At 37.2% G+C, this 20,663-nt stretch overlaps 1 protein-coding gene across 7 annotated transcripts in view; it reads left to right on the forward strand.

Annotated features, from left to right (window-relative positions):
• Positions 1-20,663, forward strand: part of LOC106061977 (neuron navigator 3-like) — a 474,243-nt gene that overhangs the window by 135,988 nt on the left and 317,592 nt on the right. Inside the window, exon 1 of one of the 7 annotated variants that reach the window (XM_056032704.1) lies at positions 6,167-6,935. The exons of the other annotated variants lie outside the window; for them this stretch is intronic. Coding sequence (XP_055888679.1) covers positions 6,879-6,935 — 57 coding nt within the window. The 5' untranslated portion in view covers positions 6,167-6,878. Of the gene's footprint in view, positions 1-6,166; positions 6,936-20,663 lie in introns of those variants that run through there. 7 annotated transcript variants of the gene reach the window in all.

Genomic DNA, 20,663 nt, shown 5'->3' on the forward strand with positions numbered 1-20,663 from the left:
ATTACTTTGTATAAAAAGAAAAAAAAATAGGATCATCCAGTGCTCTAAGGGCAAAACAATAAGTGACTGTTTCCTTTTCAAATGTCTAGTCTTTCAATAGTTCCTATAGTTCATATATTCTATATACTGGATACATCAAAATGTTTCAGAAATCGTCTCAAGTAAGCAGCCACTAAACAACGTTAATTATTTATTTGCCATAAAAGCGCGCGAATTTCACATCACACAATTTTTTTAAAATTTTTGCACAAGAAAGTCCCACCCTGTCGATTCATCGCAGATAAATGTCCAATTCAATATGAATGCTATGTCTGCCAGTCCGAAGCTTAAGGTCGCAGTGCAGTATATTTTACGAGGTGGCCGCTTGATGCACATGCAGGTTCACAACAGCTAAAAGTTCAGGAATGGAGACAAAAAAGCGCAGGTGAGTTCCGAATGGAGAGATGTGTTGGAGCAGGACAAGGCTCTCTGTGGGCTGTAGTGTCACTGCGAGGGGAGAGATCCGAATGTAGAGATGTGTTGAAGCAGGACAAGGCTCTCTATTATTATTTATTCTTGCTATAATCCAAATACTAATCCTAATCCAGACTGAACTTGTGTACTAACCAAATAAACAACACTCAATTAACTCGAAACCTAGACTAACTCTAATACTAAACCAAGACTAATCTTAATTCTAACTTAGTTCTTCAAACCGGACTTGGATATCTAAAAATATATTTTTAAATATTACCCCGCCACTCTCTTCTATTAAACACCGCACTTGCTTCTTCTATCAAACATCTCAAAACCAAACCTACTTCTAAAGAATATCCCACAACCTACTTCTAAAGAATATCCCACAACCAATGTCTAAAGAACATCCCACAACCTACTTCTAAAGAACATCAAAAAATTTACTTTCAAGTAAAATTCGCTACCCACTTCTATAAAATAAAACATTTATTTCTAAAGAACATTCCAACATTAGCTACCTCTGAGCATTCCGCCATACAGTTCTCAAGAGCCTCCTGAATATATTTCACGGAACATGTTTGCGGAATAAATGTGAAAATATCTAGACGTTTAGCGTGCCCTTAGGATCCATTAAATTTCCGAGGCTAGAAGAATTGAAGTCTGTGCAGTATCGACTTCTACAAAAGTATGTTGTTGTTTTTCAAGCATCTTTCTGTCAGCGAAACTGTTGTATGTACTTGTCAGAGGCTCCACTTAGAGCTGCTCATTTAGAACTCTCGTGAAACAGAAATAACTTTTTTTTTCTAGCTGAAACATAACTTTCGTTTATTTTGTGCGTTTAAAAAAAACAATACAAGAACTTTTCGAAGAATTTCTTAAGAGCATTTTGAATAAAAAGAAGAATAAAGACAAGAGGAGTACAAAGATAACTCTTTACATTTTTGGAAACAGTTTCAGTGGAAGACAGTTGTTTCATTAGAAGACGTCTGTTTCAGTAGAAGACAGTTTGTTTTAGTACAGTGGTTCCCAAACATTTTTGTCTCGTAGACCCCTTGCCATGTTTTCTGCTTTTCGGTAGACCCCCTGCTTAACTTATATTTCTTTTTTTTTTTGCAATTTTTTAAAAAACTAATTTCTAATTTTAGTGAGTTGAAGAGTGAAAATACAATTTAAAGCTACAAATTAAGTATTAAATAATAACTAATTTTTATTGATTAAATTCAAATGAAATGTAAACCAATTAAATTAGCAATTAATATGTATTGCTGGAGTCATCAAACACACTGGAAATGTTTCTTTACCCAGGCTTATCATCTGTTCCTACGGATGTCATGTTTCATACATTCTATGAAGAAGACATTCCAACATTAAATATTAATTCATTTATTTGTATTAAGAATCAGTGTAAAAGCTTTCGCAAAGAGTTTCTCGTGTATTTCTTGATCTTTCACGTGTCCGCGTAACCTTTTTCACTAAAGGAGAAGGGTGAAGGTGAGTAACTGGCGCCTTAGCCAGTAGGCTTCAAGCAGGAAGGGCTCATTAGCCACATAGCAGAAGGAAAAATGAATTCAAAACGCTGCTGCCTTGCAACTATACCCAAACATGGGAAAGCTGTCGTGAGTTCATCATCATCATCATTCCTTTGGGTTCCTCATGGAACATAGGGCCTTGACAAAAACACGCCACCCTCCACGGTCTCTTGCTAGTTTTTTTTTTATGGTTCCCCAGCTCTTCCCGGTCCTCTCGGCTTCTTCTAGTACACAGCGTCACCATGTTCTTTTTGGTCTTCCTCTGCGTATTGTTCCCTGGGGGTTCCACTCAAAGGCCTGCCTAGCTCTGTTGCTGGTATCTTTTCTAAGGGTGTGACCAATTCATCTCCACTTCCTCTCTAAGATCTGCACTTCTATATTTTTCTGTCCACACATTTCCCACAGTTTGGTGTTTTCTACTTTGTCGTAACAGTGTATTTTTAGGATATTTCTCAGGCATCTGTTGATGAATGTCTGTACTTTTTTATTGTCCCCTCCGTAATTCTCCATGTTTCAGAACCATTCAGTAGGACAGCCTTGACATTAGAGTTAAAGATTCATAGTTTAGTCTTGTTTGAGATGTGAGGAGATTTCAAGGTTGGTTTTAGCTGTGTAAATGTCTGACGCGCTAGATTTATACGGCGTTTAATGTCTTCATCTGTTCCACCTCATATACTGACTACACTCCCAAGGTATATAAAATTTTCTACTTGGTCTATTGTTTGAGAATCCAGTACGTGGGTTAACCTGAGGAAAAATAAGGAGCTGGCGACCCTTAGGCAGTTTGCAGCACACAGCGCTACACCCTGTCACAGCCTGTGACGCCACTGATCTCAACCTATATATATTTCCTTTGCAAAGAATCACATAAGAAGCTTTTAATTTGATAACTCATGCCACCGATGTGCCATAGAACTGTTGCTTAAAGAAATTATTTTAATAATATCACATATAGGTGTGTGTAAAACAGTTTTCACAACTACAACGGCTGGTAAAATCCATGTTTTACCAATTGTGTTTTCCGTATTTTGCTATAAGTTAAGAGATATTGTAAGACACTCACAAACCAACATCTTCTCTATATGATGTTGAAGAGAGATTGTTTGGGTCTATTCAGAACTTTATCTTTGAGGGTTAGAAAATTTTTCAAATCTTTATCTATTTTGTCAGGGTGACATTGTCTCAGATGATCCTACAGCGTAATAGTTTCGTATCATTATAAAAAAAGTCACTTAGGCAACCGCTTGTTTGACAAGGAAGGAATGAATCCCAGTTTTAAATAACCAACACTGGACAGTGTACATTTCTTGTTGTTAAACATTTGTTACATGTAGACAAAATGAAGCTTTTTAAATACGTATTGAGACTAAATACTACAATTCTTTGGTTTGATTAGCAGGATAAATATTTAAAGGATTTACCAAGGTACACATCATATATTAGTCTACAAAATAATTACATTAAATGAATGTAAAAATTAAAGTCACGATCTGCTTAAATGAAATCTATTACCGTAGACCCCCGTGGACATCTCATAGACCCCCAATTAATTTTTTCACTTTCGTAGACCCCCTGGAAGTCTTCGTAGACCCCTGGGGGTCTATATAGACCACTTTGGGAATCACTGTTTTAGTAGAAGACAGTTTGTTTTATTAGAAGACAGTTTGTTTTAGTAGAAGACGGTTTGTTTTAGTAGAAGACGGTTTGTTTTAGTAGAAGACAGTTTGTTTTAGTAGAAGACAGTTTGTTTTAGTAGAAGACGGTTTGATTTAGTAAAAGACAGTTTGTTTTAGTAGAAGACAGTTTGTTTTAGTAGAAGACGGTTTGTTTTAGTAGAAGACAGTTTGTTTCAGTAGAAGACATGTTTTAGTAGAAGACTAATTGTTTCAGTAGAAGACATGTTTCAGTAGAAGACAGTTTGTTTCAGTAGAAGACAGTTTGTTTTAGTAGAAGACAGTTTGTTTCAGTAGAAGACATGTTTTAGTAGAAGACAAATTGTTTCAGTAGAAGACATGTTTCAGTAGAAGACATGTTTCAGTAGAAGACATGTTTCAGTAGAAGACAGTTTGTTTTAGTAGAAGACAGTTTGTTTCAGTAGAAGACATGTTTTAGTAGAAGACAAATTGTTTCAGTAGAAGACATGTTTCAGTAGAAGACAGTTTGTTTCAATAGAAGACAGTTTGTTTTAGTAGAAGACAGTTTGTTTTAGTAGAAGCTTACTCCATTCCTTTTCCTAGATCTACTTCTAGATCTATAGTTTTATACTCTAAACGTAATCAAATAGATTTAAGTAACAAAATAAGCAAAGCTTAGATAATCTATCAATAAACTTTGAGCAACTTTAAATTTAATAAATAACTCAGTTATCTGTACACTACGTCGGACTACACTACATTATTTTTACTCGATTTTATAGCCAAATTTAAATTTGTTTCATTTTTTAATTGAATAATGATAACGGTTTAACTAGAGTTTTTAACCGTGTGGCCAACGAGCTAATAATTCTGTTATATTTCTAGGAAAATTGTTGGAACCGTCTTTGATATTAGCGTCCATGCAGTTCCTGCTTCCAGGTTCCACGAAGTTCTGACTTAAATAGCGGTATTGTAAAATAAAACAGTAAGGGAAGTAAAGGTACCCATGAGAGTTGGGTGTACTTAGGGTCTTCCTAAAAATCACGAGATATGAAATTGGCACTCAACAACCAAGCCCCAAAACCTGCAGCCTAAATGTGTTTGAAAATTATTGTGCAAATCTCACGTGGACTGTCTTCACTGTAAAATGTACCAGGCCCTATCTGATCAATTATTTCGGTTGTTTCATATTATATCATATAATTCTCTTAACGTTTATTGTGTGTGTGTTTTATGTGTTTGTATGTGTGCTGTTGTTTTTGTCGGAGCAACTCCCCTTCCATGTTTTAAATTTAAGGATTATTGAACACCAAAAAAAGTGTGCCTAAAAGAATCAGCCTATTTATACATATACAGCAAGTCGAGTTTTAGAATGTAGAATTTAATTGCTAATTTGTATTAATTTGTATTTAAAAAATTACACACACACACAAACACTCACAAAAAACTTGTAAACTAATTTCTCTTCTGATTTATATCTCTTTGTATGTGTATGTGTGTTCTTTTTCTGTTATGGTAGCCTCCATATTGTCCAACCTCACACGATGAACCGTGTAGCACGAGGAGTCTCCTCCTGAATGCTGAGGCTTCTGGTTCTGTTCGGATGGAAACTATCTCCGTCTGTCTATCATACTATCTCTTATATCTGTCCAGGTGTAAACTGTCTCTGTCTGTCTATTACTGTGTCTTGTAATCTCACACAATCCTGAACTGAACTACCCCCCCCCCCACCATCCTTTCAAATCACTATCCCTGTGTCAGCCCTGAGATGTCACTGCACGAGTCTGCCTGGCATGCTATCTACTTCTTTCCTTTCTCTTAACGACCCCCTTGCATCTACTCTCACTCCCTACCCCCCCTCCAGACTTTCTATTTTGTACTTATAGTACCAAACTGTAATCGTCACGTCTGCTTCTCGTACGTTAGTCATTGTGAGTACTCTCCCCTTTTCCCACATTTCTCTTTGACAGCCTTTTTTTTCTCTTCTGGTCGCCCTCGCAACCCTGCTCGTTATTCGTACCTCTAGTTTTTTTCTTTTCTCTTGTTCTTTTTTTCCTGTTGTCTTCCTCGAGTCAGGTGTGTGTGTGTGCGCATGACAGTGAGTACCTCTAAGAGTAAGGAGCGAGCACATGAGTAGGTTGGTTTGATTCTAAACTCTAGGTGAAGAGGTCAGACGCGTATTATATAGAATCTTTATCCTCTAAAATACCGCGTCCTCCTTAAAAAAAAAACGGAGGTTCATCTGGCGAGCTCTAAGGTAAGATAGTCAAGACAACATGCCCCCGTGAGTGCTAGAATGAGGAGGAGAGAATGGAGGGGCGCCACCGACGCCACCACCGCGCGTGCATTGGGCTAATCCATTATTTACTCATTGTACTATTGCGGATATATCTACGCGTCCACACTTGTTTGTGTGAGTGTGTGTGTGAGTGAGGGAGGAACTCTGTTCCGCTTCCCACGTGAGGCGCCCTCCCGCTTGGAGCGTAATTAGCGGGGGCCAAGCCTGAAGGATTTCTCTCTTCTGTGCTCATCTTCTTGTCAGAGGGAAACCGAGAATAAGGCTTTTCTTTTCTCGTTATTTATAGATAGATGTATTTGTGTGGATAGCTAAATTACCATTGGACAATATCGCATCCATTTAATGAACGGATTATTGTGTGTACAAGATAGGCGTATGAAATGTGCTTGTTGTGTAGGTTATCGTAAAAAGCTTATACACTTTTTGGTGTAGGAAGTGAGGAAAGAAGAAACAATAAATATCCGGTGTTATCGTGCTGTTTATGTGTACATCGGGAATACCCACAAATTATCCATATTTACGGATAACGTGAATTGTGACAAGTATTAAACGTCACTGTGAGGTTAAGCTGGCGATATTTCCACAGCTTCTTTGCAGTTATAGGATATTCATCACTACATTGTATGTTTTCTTTACATGTCTGGATACATGCATTTTTAAATGGATTAAATTGTTAATTTTCTTTTCTACTAAGCAGTTTCTTATCTCTTACGAGTTTCTAAGCTGTGATTTCATTAGTTCAAAAACATAGGTGGATTATTACAGTGTAGATATTTGTTCTCATTGCTAGTGTATGTAAAATGTGCATGTTTTAATGTGGTCTTACCATGGATGGTCTTTCGTTATGTGGGAACGGTGTATCCAAGGATGACCACTACGATGGGGAATTCTATGGAGGGTCATTTACTTTAGCAGCTACGCGGTCGTCATAGCAAAGTGTTCAGATTGGTCAACAGTACAATGGTGAAGGACCGTAACCCCGCGAAAGAAATGGAGGACCTGATGAAGAAGGCATTGGTGAGTTCTTTTTTTCCCCTGAGAGGACCCGGGTCATTGAATGGGTCAGAGTAAAATTGAGTGTAGTGTGTGAGTGATTATTAATGTGTTTTTCTTAATGTGTGTGGTTCTTGTTGTGTGTAATTGATTCTTAGTGGTGGTAAGTGATTTTTAGTGTGTTTGAGTGATTCTTCGTGTGCTCTGTGTGATTTCAAGTGTGTGTGTATAAGTAATTCTTCTTCTTCTTCTTCCCTAGTGCTATTAGAGCATGGAATGGGTTGCCTGAGCCACATAGGAAAACCAGTGACTTGGCAGAATTTAAGTCATTGGTTAATATGCATGACTAAATGCATGACGCGTAGGACGTAATCATCTTCTTTTTTGAAGTAACGTCTGTATTGTATAAGATAAGATAAGATAATTCTAAATGTGTGTCAGTGTTTTTTTTTAGTGCGTTTTTTTGTGATTTTGTGGCAAGTAATAGTGTATGTTAGAGTTTGAGAGGGATTCTTAGTGTGTGTGTGAGTGTATGCAAGTGTGTGTTTGAGTTATTCTAAATGTTTTGTGAGTGATTCTTAGTGTGTGTGAGTGTATGGATGTGAGTGCCTGTAATGGTATATATGAATGTATGTATTAGCATGCCATGTATGTGTATTTGAAAGTATAAGTGTAGGTTCGAACTTATGTAAATATTGTTTCAGTGTGTCTACAATTCTGATTGTTTCTGTATGTTTAAGTCTGTGCTTGTGTGAGAGTGAGTATGAATGTGTTGTTAACAAGTCTGATTGTTTCTGTATGTTTGAGTGTGTGCTTGTGTGAGTATGAATGTGTTGTTAAGTGACTGAGTGTATGACTCAATGTGTACATGTGTTTGTGTATGAGTACTCACGGTTACAAGCTTGTCATCAAGTTACTTAGGTATATGTCAGGGTATAGGTACTTGATCAGGTAAGAAAAAGAAATAAAATGATGAAGAGAAACAGAAAGAGAGAGAGAGAAAAACAGAAAGAGAGAGAGAGAGAAACAGAAAGAGAAAGACACAGAGAGGGTGTGTGTGTAGAAGGAAAGGGCCACAAGAGTAAGTACAAAAGGTTTTTCATAAAAGGGGGGGGGGGGAGGGAAGTACCCTCCGGACATTTGACTTAATGATTTCAAAACTAGCTCGACCTAACAGAAGTAACTGGCTATACCCTGTGTGTCTGTTCAGCACCTGGCTTCACCCATCGTCAGGTAACACTAACACATCATGAAGAGGTGGGGGGGGGGAGTTCAGGTGTGCCCAGAACAAGCCAGTTTCTATAGTTTGGATACTGCGCTCTATTCACCTATAGTATGGACGAGAAGAACAATATCGTTCATATTGTCTCGTTATTTCAGTGGTTTCGAGGCCTTTACTTTTTGCAAGCACAACTATTACCTGTAAGAATATATGTAGATCCTAACCTTTAGGCAAAAATATAATTATTATTATAAATATGTATAGGAGATCTTCATACGTGTGGGCTAAGCCATAAATATAGTAAGTTTCTTGGTGTAAAAGGAAGTATTTATGATTTAGGTGTATTACTACTTACCTAATAATTTTGTTTAATGAATAGTACGTCTATAAAGAAAAAGAAGGTTATGCTCTTTGGCTTGCAGCAGAAAGTAATTTTTACAAAGCTTATATAAATTCACTCTGTCTGTCTGTTTGTCTGGTAAAAAGATCTCGGATCAAGTTGAAATTTTAACAATTATTTCATGCACTTGACAAAACAAGAATAATTTAAAAATAAAATTAACTAGTTAGTAAATTAACTATTGGTAATTAATTATCGTACTTGACAGATTTTGTGGTATAAGTTGAATTAGTCCCCTTGTGGAGGCTTGAGCCCTGAGTTTGAATTCCAATCGTACAACTTTTAAAAAAAAAGCGATCACGGCAACGTTCACCCACATTTCCCTTTATCCACCCCCCCCCACACACACTTTTTTTTTCCTTTTTCCAGAATGGTCCAGACAAATGATAGGATCATAGTGCATTGAGAAAGATAAAACCTTAGAGACTAGTCAAAAAGAGAAAAAGATTTTAGGAAGAGAGCTAAATGTAAACAGACTACTTTTGACAACTTTAGAGAGAGGCAGATTTTATGGACGTAGAGATTTAGCTTGACGACATTCGACAGTTCCCTTCGTTATTAGTAAACTTCTTGTTCGACATACACTATCAGCGTCGACTAAAATCTATTGTTGGCCTTTCGCCATTTTATTTGATTTCGCTATTAAAGTGTTACCTGCGTTTGACTTATCTGCATAAGAGTCGTGCGGTTTGCGCGCTGGACTGTCGTTTGGACTCATCGATTGTCCCGGGTTCAAACCCTGCCAGCTGCCATCCACAGTGTCCTGCTGGAGGTTTGGACTAGTAAGTTCATTATTGGAGAATCATTATCTTCAGCTCTAAAGGAACATCCGAAACATGTCAAACATTTTACAAACAAACAGCGCTAAACAATACATAAGCTAGAAGACAGAGACTTATCTTCAAGAAGAGCATGGCATGGTTTTCTCATATAGTGTTTGCCATCTTCAGTGTTTATGTATTTTGCCGAGTAACTAGGGCGCCATGTTGAAAGCCCAATGGCAATTACGTTTTCTCCAATCAGGTCAATGCGAACTTTGGAATTTCTCAGATTTAAAAAAATAGGCTACTAGTACCATCCATATTCTGGGTTTGAACTTAGGACCCTCGGTAAGATGACCAAGCGCTTTACCTCTCGACTTAAGTATTAATTGAATTAATTAATTTTGTTTTTTCGCGAATTTGCTACAACTGAAAAGCACTGTTGGCTATGGCGAACTTGGGTAAACACAAGAACAGGTACTCACGCACAACAGTTGCCACTACACTAGTAGCATCAAGTCCTACAGCCGCTGCAACCCACTGTTGTAAATAAGCACAGCACGAGCGCCCCCAGCATGAGTTCCAGTCCCACCCCTTCCAACCCACCCCCCCACCCCACCCCTCATTTCTTTGCCCATCTACTGCATTCACTGTCGACCCCAACAGGAAACAGTGCGCACGGCAATGGAAAAAGCTCGTAAAACATTTCACCCCTCGGGGGATAGCAAGTGGTGCTGGGGCCAAAGTGGCGAAGGCTGTGGCGCATGCAAGTAGGGAGGGTGTGACAGACTCAGGGTTGCGACTGCTCTCCTGGAAAGCGAGGTAAATATAGGATTCCGTTGCAATTAAGAAAGTTGTCAGGTTGATTTACGCGTAGTGTAGTTCTTGACCTCTCCGTGACCTCTGGGAACAGGGCCCGTTCAACCAATAACGTTGGGACCAGGAGCCACGTCCATTATTGCCTAGAACTGTTTGACAATTTCATTTCACAAACAATGTGCTCAAAACATTTTTGAAATCCCAAAAGTATTAGGGAGGCGCAGTGGCTGAGTAGTATAGCGCTTGGCTTTCGAACCTTGGGGGTCCAGGGTTCAAACCCTGGTGAAGACTGGGATTTTTAATTTCAGGATCTTTAGGGCGCCTCTGAGTCCACCTAACATTAGTTGGGGAATAGTAAAGGCGGCTAGTCTTTGTACGGGCCAAATGACACCACTGCTAACCGTGGATCACAGAATTGAGCTTTTCTTTATCTGCTCTATAGATAGCAAAGGTCAGAAAAGGGGAACTAACTAAAAGTATTAAACATAATTTATTATCAAAAGCCTAATAAAACACACAGCAGAGACACTGGATAAAAACATTTCTCTAACACCTTTACATGGGACAAACACGTATGAGAACCCTATCAATGTAAATGTTATTCCATCAAGTAATAGGAACATTTGTGATATTTGCACCTGTTAATTATTTTTCATCATGATCGACTGGACGAAAGACGAAATAGTTCCTAAATCGGTTTGACACTTTTGTTTAAAAACTTGATCTAGTACAGTATCTATGCTCTTCTGACACAGGGAATACTATGTTGACTCGGACATGTCATCAGCATGCCAAATGGAAGAATTCCCAATGTCATCTTCTATGCATAGTCTGCGGAGGGAATAAGAGCCAGCGATAGGCCAACTATAACCTGCGGAAAGGTTTCATACGGCCCGCAACATGCTTTGAAATAATAATTAGCAAGAAAAAAATAATAACCGTACTTGTATCGATTTACCGAATTGCATTAGTTTTAAATAAAATATCTAATTATGCGAGACGTTATGCACCATTCTAACATTAATTACTCTATATTTAAAAAAAAAAAAAAAAAACGACTCAATAATAGGGCACTATAAATTTAAAATTTACTGTTTTGACAGTCGCTTGACAGGACCGAGCTATACTGGTATATTTAAATCTGATGTTTTTGTCTAATAAAATTAATTTCATAGTCAAAAGAAAATGAGGAATTTAATAAGTAGACAAATACCTCAATCTTATCGATCTGGAAAATGGGGAGACTAGACAAAAGTATGATTTCCTGTTTCCAAGAACTACTCAACACTAAATGTCAGACGTAGTTTTAGTAATGTCATTAGGTCATACAGCGACACCTCTTCAGAACGACGTAGGGTTGCCTTCCAACGGGTTTTGATCTAGGGACCATTTTGAGATGAGTTCAAAATGCTAACCGGACGGTCAGGCAGACGAAACTTTAAACCGTCTAAAACAAACATGGTAATGGACCTCATTCACCAATCGTAAACAAACAACATTTAGACACGTGATAATATTGATAAAACAATGAAAATAACGTATCATGTTACAGCCTTTATGGATTGCGCAATTTGTATAGATATAGAGAACCACGTGGCAAAATGTTGTTTGTTTACGATTGGTGAATGAGGTCCATTACAGGAAAATGAGTTTCAGAGAGGTCAGTCTCACGTGTATGCGATTCTTATGGACGAAAAAAATTTTTTTCTTGGAGAGTATGAGATTTCTTCCTGCGCGCGCGTGCTAATCGTCTGCAAGTCATTAAACTTTAAAAGTATATGTGTGTGTGTGTGTGTGTTGAATCGCGTCAGTGTACTTTTCTGCAGCTCATTATTCTCGTGTTTCCCGATTGCGTTAACAATAACATTCGGATTAAAACCCCAGTCACGTGACAACGCGGTGGTCCATCACCCAGAATGCAAGGCTAGTTGCTTTACAGTTTCCGGCTAGTCTTAAAACTATTAATTTTAACATCTAAAAAATAAAGAAAGATGTATGTATTTTTAAAAACATGTTTAGTCATTAAAAAAATGGAGATGGTATAAAGTCCTTCCCCCCCCCCCCCCCCAGGTTTATATGAAACTATTTTATGGGGGGGGGCCTCCTTGTGTATTACATCCTCAATGTGATTATCAATGTTGGCAAAAAAAAAAAGACAAATTATCCTCGTGAAAAATTCAGCTTCGTTTGTCCCATTGATGCCCGTGTTGTACTCTGTGCCTGTGTACCATGAGTAGCAGATGTGCTCATGTATTGGGACATCGACAAAGTTCCTAGTTGTTACTATGGAATTGAGTGGTAAATACATATGACAACATGCAAACGTTATATATTTATATATTGATATTTTTGAAACCGAAAGTTCAATAATTATCTCCCTTTCATGAAATGACTCTTCTACGTAGAAACCGGAAGCTAATACAATGTAAACGGCTTCCTGTTTGCACCTCTCTGGCAATCGTCAAAACGCACTTACACTGATACCTTGGTTGGGGCCCACGTACTTTCACACCTCCAGGCAAGCCGTTTCTTTTTGTCGTCTGCTAAGATAGGCTGGCTAACCCTGTTATACCATCCAGTCATATCCTCTTTTGCTTTTCTCGCTTTATTCTGCCTGGTGAAGATCTTTGTAGGAATGAAGGATTTATTTAGGACTTACTTTGTAGGAATGTAGAATTTATTTAGGACTTACTTAACACTTCATTAATACAATAATTTTCTCATGCTAGCAAGTACTCCCCCCCCCCCGTGGTTACACCGTCGTTGGATTTAAGCCTCCATAGTGGTAAAATTATAAAAGCTTGAACAATTCAAACAATATACAACTCATTGTAAATCAACATCAAACACACATCCTTCTGACTCTCGGCCTCCGGCCTCAACTCCAACAAAAAATGTAACAATTGTATTCGTTTTGCCACAAAGCACTAGTGCTACAGAAGCAATCGAATTACAAATCATCTGCCATTCACCCCTATTTAGAACCTAATAGTCCTACACGTGATTACATCAGAATCTATCCAGCCAATCCAGACACGCACTCCGTCTTGCCCTCCCCCCCCCCCTCCTCATTTTCTTTTATTTGGAATTATATTTATACATTTTTACCAAGCTAACATCAGCTGACTGTCGAGTCTAATTCAAATCTTGTGCACGCTAGTTCTTCCGCTTCTCGGATCCACTTTGTACAATTATTCATTGTCGATAACAAGACGTTGATCGATTAGAAAATTAATTAGTGGGAATTAAATAATTGTATTATATATATAATAAGGGATATCGATCTTGCAGCATTTAGTGACATAGCAGTAATTTTGCGGTTCTTTTCTATTAAAAGCTATTTTTTAAAGAAGTATTATTTTTTTATATATTTTGGATGCTCAATCATGAGCGTAATTTCGACAACAATTAGAGGTCTCACTAGACATATTTTGTCTTGCATTTTTTTTTCCGGCTTTTAATTAGATCTGATGAGGTCACACTTTGACATCTGCTTCGATTGTGATCTAAGAATCAGTCCTACTTACACTCATGTTCCTATGGAGGTCAAAAGTCAATCAGTGAAGTCAGGTAAATCTTCCCTGTCCCCCATTTTGTTTTTTGAAATTCCCGTTTTGTTACAAGAGCTGGAAAAACAAAGTATGCTGTCGAATGTTTGGTTGTTTGCTTTGGGTTGAAAAGTATTGTGGGATATGTTGCAATCACATCAATAATATCGTAAATTCCTGAACTACTCTCTCTCTCTCTCATTCACTCTCTCTCTCTCTCTCTCTCTCACTCTCTCTTTTACTCTCTCTTTCTCTCACTCTCTCTCTCACTCTCTCGCTCTCACTCTCTCTCTCTCACTCTCTCTCTCACTCTTTCTCTCACTCTCTCTCTCTCTCACTCTTTCTCTCACTCTCTCTCTCTCTCACTCTCTCTCTCTCTCACTCTCTCTCTCACTCTCTCTCACACTTTCTCAAACACACACTCTCTCTCACTTTCTCTCAAACACACACACTCTCTCTCTCACTCTCTCTCTCTCTCTCTCACTCACTCTCTCTCACTCTCTCACTCTCTCTCTCTCTCACTCACTCTTTCACACTCTCTCTCACTCTCTCAAACACACACATACTCACACGTTCTCAATACATTTCTCTTTCGCATTCAATGTCTCGTGTTGTAGCCTCAATCAAGGTCATTGTTTCGTGATCTCACTGACCTTGTTCTAGCTCCGTCCCTCTCTCTCTCTCATTCTCTCTTTCTTTCTTCATCCTTTTCATTCTCTTTTTTTCTCTATTTCTTTCTTTTGTTTACGCTGGTTTTTATCGGATATTTTATTAATGATAATTTTTTTACGACCACGTGTTTTGAGCAGACGTGAAGAACTGAATATTTTTTTTCCCGGCGTAACCTTGCTCTTTGTCATTGATATGAATTCAAGGTCAAATTCCAATTTTCTCAAAGTTATATCCCCTTACTCTTTCTGTCTGTTTGTCTGGTAAAAGTTTGAATATGTTTGTTTCTCTCATTTTCCATTCTCTTATAAAGTTAAAACTTTGCACAATTATTCATTGAACTTGACAAGACACGAATCAAAATTATAAAAAAATCACCCATTAGTTAATTATTTGTTGGTGATTTATTACTTTGTTTGATATCGAAATAAATGGAATAGATGCTACTTATTAAGAGATGTGGATGTTTATATGGATTTAATCCCATTATTTTGTTTTGACACGTTTTTTCTCCCACTTCCCATTCTCGGATCAAACTGAAATGTTCCATAATTATTCATAGTCGATAGCAATACACGAATCAATCCAAAAATTTATCAATTAGTCAATCATTTAGTACTAATTCATTAATTTTGTTTTATATTTAAAAAAAGGGAGCTCAACCCTGTAATTTTAATTAAATGGCAGTTATAAGCGGTTGTTTCCCTTTGAAAGGCTTTGATTTTAAAAAAGTATTCTATTTTCTATTTGCTTGTTCTTTTTTTTACAGAAGGTTTCAATGAAAGCAATGCGATCTTGCGACCTGATGGCCTCTTGTAATTTGTTTCCGTGGCCCAAGGTTAACGAGGGTGTCATGTGGCCAGCACATCGACCAAACACCTTTACTTTTTCCGAACTAATGTCAAGTACCCATTAGAACTGGGTGGACTTAGAGGTTTCCGATCTCGAAAATAAAAATGCCATTCCAACCCGAGACCACCTAAGAGGACATAAGTCTTACTAGACCACTTGTTATTTAGTTCATGGCTTAATATAATGATTGTAAACATCAAGATTTAATCATTATCACTTCAAACCAAATAGAAAACCGATCCAATCAATTATTGTGACTATTGCGTAATAAAAAAAATTCATAATTAACAGACCCAGAAATTGTTTAAAAAGAAAGTTTCAAATAGTTTATGGTCTTACCCTTTTTAAAGTTCAACATATCAGATGCTATATTGTTCGTGATCCTATAAAGAGATCACTATATTATGAGTAAAAAGAATACTAATACAAAATAATATTAACGTGACTGTGACATTCGTCTATTCTCAACCCCCACCAGTTTCATAAAACTTCGCCCCTGGCTTAGGATATATACATTTTGAAAAAGAATTAAAAAAGCAACAAAACGTCAAACAAACTGGCAGCCAATCAGAAATAACACGTAAATATAACCAAAACTTTAAAAAATAAAAAGCTGAGTAAAAGTATATCAATTATTAGGGATAAATAAATTGATTAATTGCTAATAGATTGATACTAACAATTATACAGTTGTGAGATTGGAAACACTATATTGGCATAGTGTCGAGTAACTTTCAGGCTTATTTTAAGCTCAGTGAGCCATTGTTCAATCACCTTAGCGGAACATTTGGTGGAGTAACTGGAAATAATCTGGGATAAAGTTTCCCTGTCGCCTTTTTAAAAGCTTATTCCAGAAAAGGTAGTTTAATAGTCTATAGTTACTTTAAATTTACTTTAAAATATTTAGTGTACGACCTAATTCTCTACAGACGGCTCAGCTTAGTACATTTTTAATATTAAACTTAATTAATTAATAACGGCTAATTAATTTATTTACTGGTTATTTTTTAATACTAGAACATCTACCAGTGACAATGAATGATAGTGCAAAGTTTCAACTAGATCCAGAGATGGGAAGAGAGAGAAAATAGCCTGCAAAATATTCCCCCCCAGACAGACAGCGTGAACTTTGTAAAAATGGAAAATTAAAGCCTATTCTAAAAAGATAAATGAATGAGTTCTATTACATCCCTTTATTACTTCCCAAACTGGCAATGGACAAGATTTTCTTCTTTAAATTTGCCTTTTGCCCACTACATTCTGTGCCTAACGTTGTCCTTGCTGTGGACGTGATTGCGTTTAGAGTTATATGTTTTGGCCAATGCTAGAAATCGGCCAATCATAGAAATTGTTAGCCATTTCGCGAGATGTTACTTTATCGCTTTACATTGAATGGCCAATGTTAGGTGGGTCGACACAGGGGCGTTTCTAAAAATTCCAAAATTCAAAATCACCGAGATCGTCAGTTCCGAAGACAAGCGCTTCTCCACTCGGCCTCATTACCGTTAATAACAGACATGCTTTAATATGTTTTTCCCTCTTTATTAGCTCTAATATGTTACTTCATTGATTAAAGTCGTCATTACGTCGGGGTCAAGACGAAACGAGCGGAATATCCCATTACGATATTCACGTGCAAACTATATAGAAGCAAGCATGTCTGATAAGCAAGATACAACTGCCAGATAATATCACAGTCTTGTTTAACACATGTATGCACATCTCTGTAGGCACGTCTCTGGGGGGAGGCCAGGCAGACTTCTGAAGACCACTTAATAGGCAGCTCCTTTGTAATGAGTTTGGTTTTTTTTTTTTTTGGTTTTGTTTTATTTTATTTTTGGCCAATGCGCATAAAAAAAAAATCTGGCACACCTGCCTGCACTTCAGACTTCGTTTGCTTTCTTCTCTTCTGCTTTCATCTCCCGCTTTTTTATCTACCTCTTCTGTTTTTTTGTTTTTTGTTCGATTTAGGTTTTTTTTTTGTTTTGTTTTCTTAATCTTCTCTTTTTTTTTTTCACTTTTCTGATCATTATTAGAGTTAAGAGTGAGTTTTAAATGTAGAGATCTCCAATCGAAGAGATCACAAAAATGGAGGGGGAGGCGGGGAGAAAGGTGAAGGACACAGTTTCGCTAGGATGAGGGTTAGGTATTGCAGAAGTCAGGAACAATTAGATCTCGCTCTAGATCTAGATTTTATGGCATTCCTTTATGCACGCATTCTTCTCTGGCAGATTGTAGCTTTCAATGAGGTATCTGATAGTCAGTGACAGCAGACGTGATTTAAATGAATATGCATGTTGACAGACATAAGAAGGTTTTATTTGGCTTCACATGTCGAAGTGAATGCTCCGTTATACGAAAATACATTTTCAAGTAAAATGTCATTAAAAATAATGTGCTTTCAATGGACGATGTTGTTGATGGCGATTCAGATCCCATCGGCCATCAGTCATGCTGGGCAGGGACCCAAAAAAAAAAAAGTGCCATTTCATTCGGCCATCGTCTGCGTGATTTAAACTGTACACTTTACTATACAGTACCGTGAGTATTTCTTTTATGAACGAAGACATTATTTTAAAACAAGCAAAATAAAAAAAAAATCATTGTTTTAAAAAAATAAATAACATAGCTTATCAAAGGGGAAGAACTCAGCACTTACAACTGTTTATCTCAATAACGTAGAAGTTATTTTCCTTATTCGACATCAAACAAAATAATTAATTACCATATAGTGTGGCTGAGTTGTTGTTTTTTTTTCCGTGTGTGTCCAGCATGTCAGAAGGTCATGTCCAGTGTGTATATGTTCATAGTACTTAATTATACAATGTCGTGTGAGAAGTGTTTGGGCACGAGCACTGTTTACTGTGAACTGTTGATAAAAGTCATGATATTGGTATTCTAGTCGAGTTATCTCATTACATACCAATAATTCAGTTACCTCTTGGTTTAGTAGTAGTATTATTATTGATTCTTTTCTTACGTACAATAAATAATTATTTAAGTTTCATCTTGATCAGAGAAAGGGTGTGGGAGAAATAACGTATTCAATTATCTAAGGGGACGAAACCCTACACATGGAGCGTATCTGTGAATACTAAAGGATTAATTTCCCTTGTTGGTATCAAACAAAATAATTAATTACCTGTAACTAATTGACCTATTGTTGTTGTTGTTTTTTATTCAGTCATATCTTGTCTATGCCAATAAATAGTTTTCACAATTTTCAACTTGATGCGAGAATGGGTGTCAGAAATAACATGTACAAACTTTTTACTAGAGAGACAGACAGAGTTGATATAAATAAAATAATAATAAAAATATTTTCTAAAAACTCGATTCCTGTAAGTGAAATCGAATCAACTGTTTTGAATCAATCACAACTGTACACAATTGCCTAAGTTACTCTCCTGGTTTTGCAACTTTTACGCGTCTGCTTTCTTGCATGTTGACAACAATCACATTCGCGCTTTGGGAAGGGGGGGGAGGGGGGAGCCCACTTTAATCGCTGACGTTTTATTACACTTTCCATATAAAACAAGATAAATCAATTGCAACTAATTAGGTTTTTGTAATTGTTCATATGTTGTCATCAACAATAAATAACAGTACAAAGTTTCAACTTGATCCGAGAATTAGAATGGAGAGAAATCACGTGTACAAGATTCCACCCGGACAGACAGAGAAAGTTTGATGTAAGCTTTGTGAAAAGGGAACGGGCAAGAGATCCTCTTAGTACTTATAACACGTGACTCAAATTTGACCTAACTGTGACATTTTTTTTTAGCCTTCTAATCCATACCTTTTATCATTCGACAGACTATATGTGTGTATACTGTACTTATTCTTACCAGCAGTTCTTTCCCATGACCTAGATTACCTCCCTTTGATGTCTAGGCCCATCCATTTACCTACCTTTCATTTTCACCTTCCTAGCCTACTTGCACCTGGCTTTCTCCTGGAGAAATGGCATATTCCCAACCAGACTAGCGGACCTTTTTTTTTTCCTTCTATTTAACGTTCTGTTTTAAAACGAGGCTTTCCTGTGAGGAAATCTATTTTTACAACTTATGTTTTAATTAGATTACACCACTCTTTTGAGTAGGCGCATATTGGACTTCAGAAATGTCATCGCTTTGTTCGTACCCTTTCACTTTAAAACGTATAGCAGTGTGCTATGTCAGCTCGCCTTAGTAGAAAGTCCGTTCTGTGGCGTAGCAGTCCTGACTTATCTTTTTCCGTAATTATATCCCCACGTTTTCAAGGAATTCTTCATTTTGTCCATTACCATTTCACTGCCCTGTTTGAATTAAGCTTCAACAGCGTTGTCGTTTGTTATTAGAAAATGTTTTTATTTTGGTAGAGAATTAAATACATGTTCTTTTATATAACACAAGATAAAGTGTATAAAATTAATCAATTAAGTTTATTTAATGTGGTGAAATCAACAATGGTTTCGTCAATTAGGAGAGAAAGAGTTAAAGTGGCCCGGATCAATGAGCATTGAAAGAATAACGTAAGGATAACATAAGTTAACATTAAGTATCGTGACGCTATTATTTGTAAAGTAAAAAATAGAGTTACCCGTTTCAGGCCTTGAGGCAGATGATGGAAAGGTCATCTTTTTCTGTGGTTAACGAGGGTGTCATGTGTCCAGCACTACGACCAACAGCCTTGACTTTTTCCCAACTAATTTCTGGTACCCATTAGAGCTGGATGGACTCGGGTCCTAAAACTCCCGGAATTAAATATCCAAGCCTCCACCCTCAAGAACTTAACCTCTCAGCCTCTACGCCCCAATTAATTGTAAGAATTTGCTGCTTAATAGAATATAATAAGACTATTTAAGATTTTCATGTATAGAGTGCAGAGAATAGAAGAAGTAGTGATGAGCTATGTATTTATAAATCTTGCGCACTTTTTAGCGCTGTACTAAAACAAATACATGAGTTCTTTCCCTTGTAGCAGAAATGTTTATCAATGAAATGGCAACAGTGGTCTTTGAGTATAGTGTCCTTGACATTGTTTACGAGAAAACAAAATAAGGCTAAACATGCCCAGTTACTTTTAATAATAAATACCAATATTGAAAAGTCTTTTTGTAAATGTACTGATTCGAACCATAGGTCTTCGTATGTTGTTTAGTTTTTTTGATCACACATCGCTTTCTATTATGTGGCAACAATCATGTTCTTGGGTCTTGGCCAACTGGTCTGTTCAATCCCACGACACTTAACCAGTTTCTCATTATGGCATCGATATGGGAGAGCACTCTTTGGCTCGTGACTGGCTGATATTGTCCCCTTTTCTTTGTTTATTAAATAGAAAATAGGTCACAATAGATGACACTTAATACATGCTGCCTGGTCGTGCGGTATGCGCGCTGAACTGTCGTTCGGACTTCTCGATGGTCCCAGGTTCATACCCTTTCCGCTGCCATCCCCCATCGTACTGCGGTAGGCTTGGACTAGGAAGTAAATTATC

This window comes from Biomphalaria glabrata, chromosome 6, assembly GCF_947242115.1.
Source record: "Biomphalaria glabrata chromosome 6, xgBioGlab47.1, whole genome shotgun sequence".
Lineage (NCBI taxonomy): Eukaryota > Metazoa > Mollusca > Gastropoda > Planorbidae > Biomphalaria > Biomphalaria glabrata.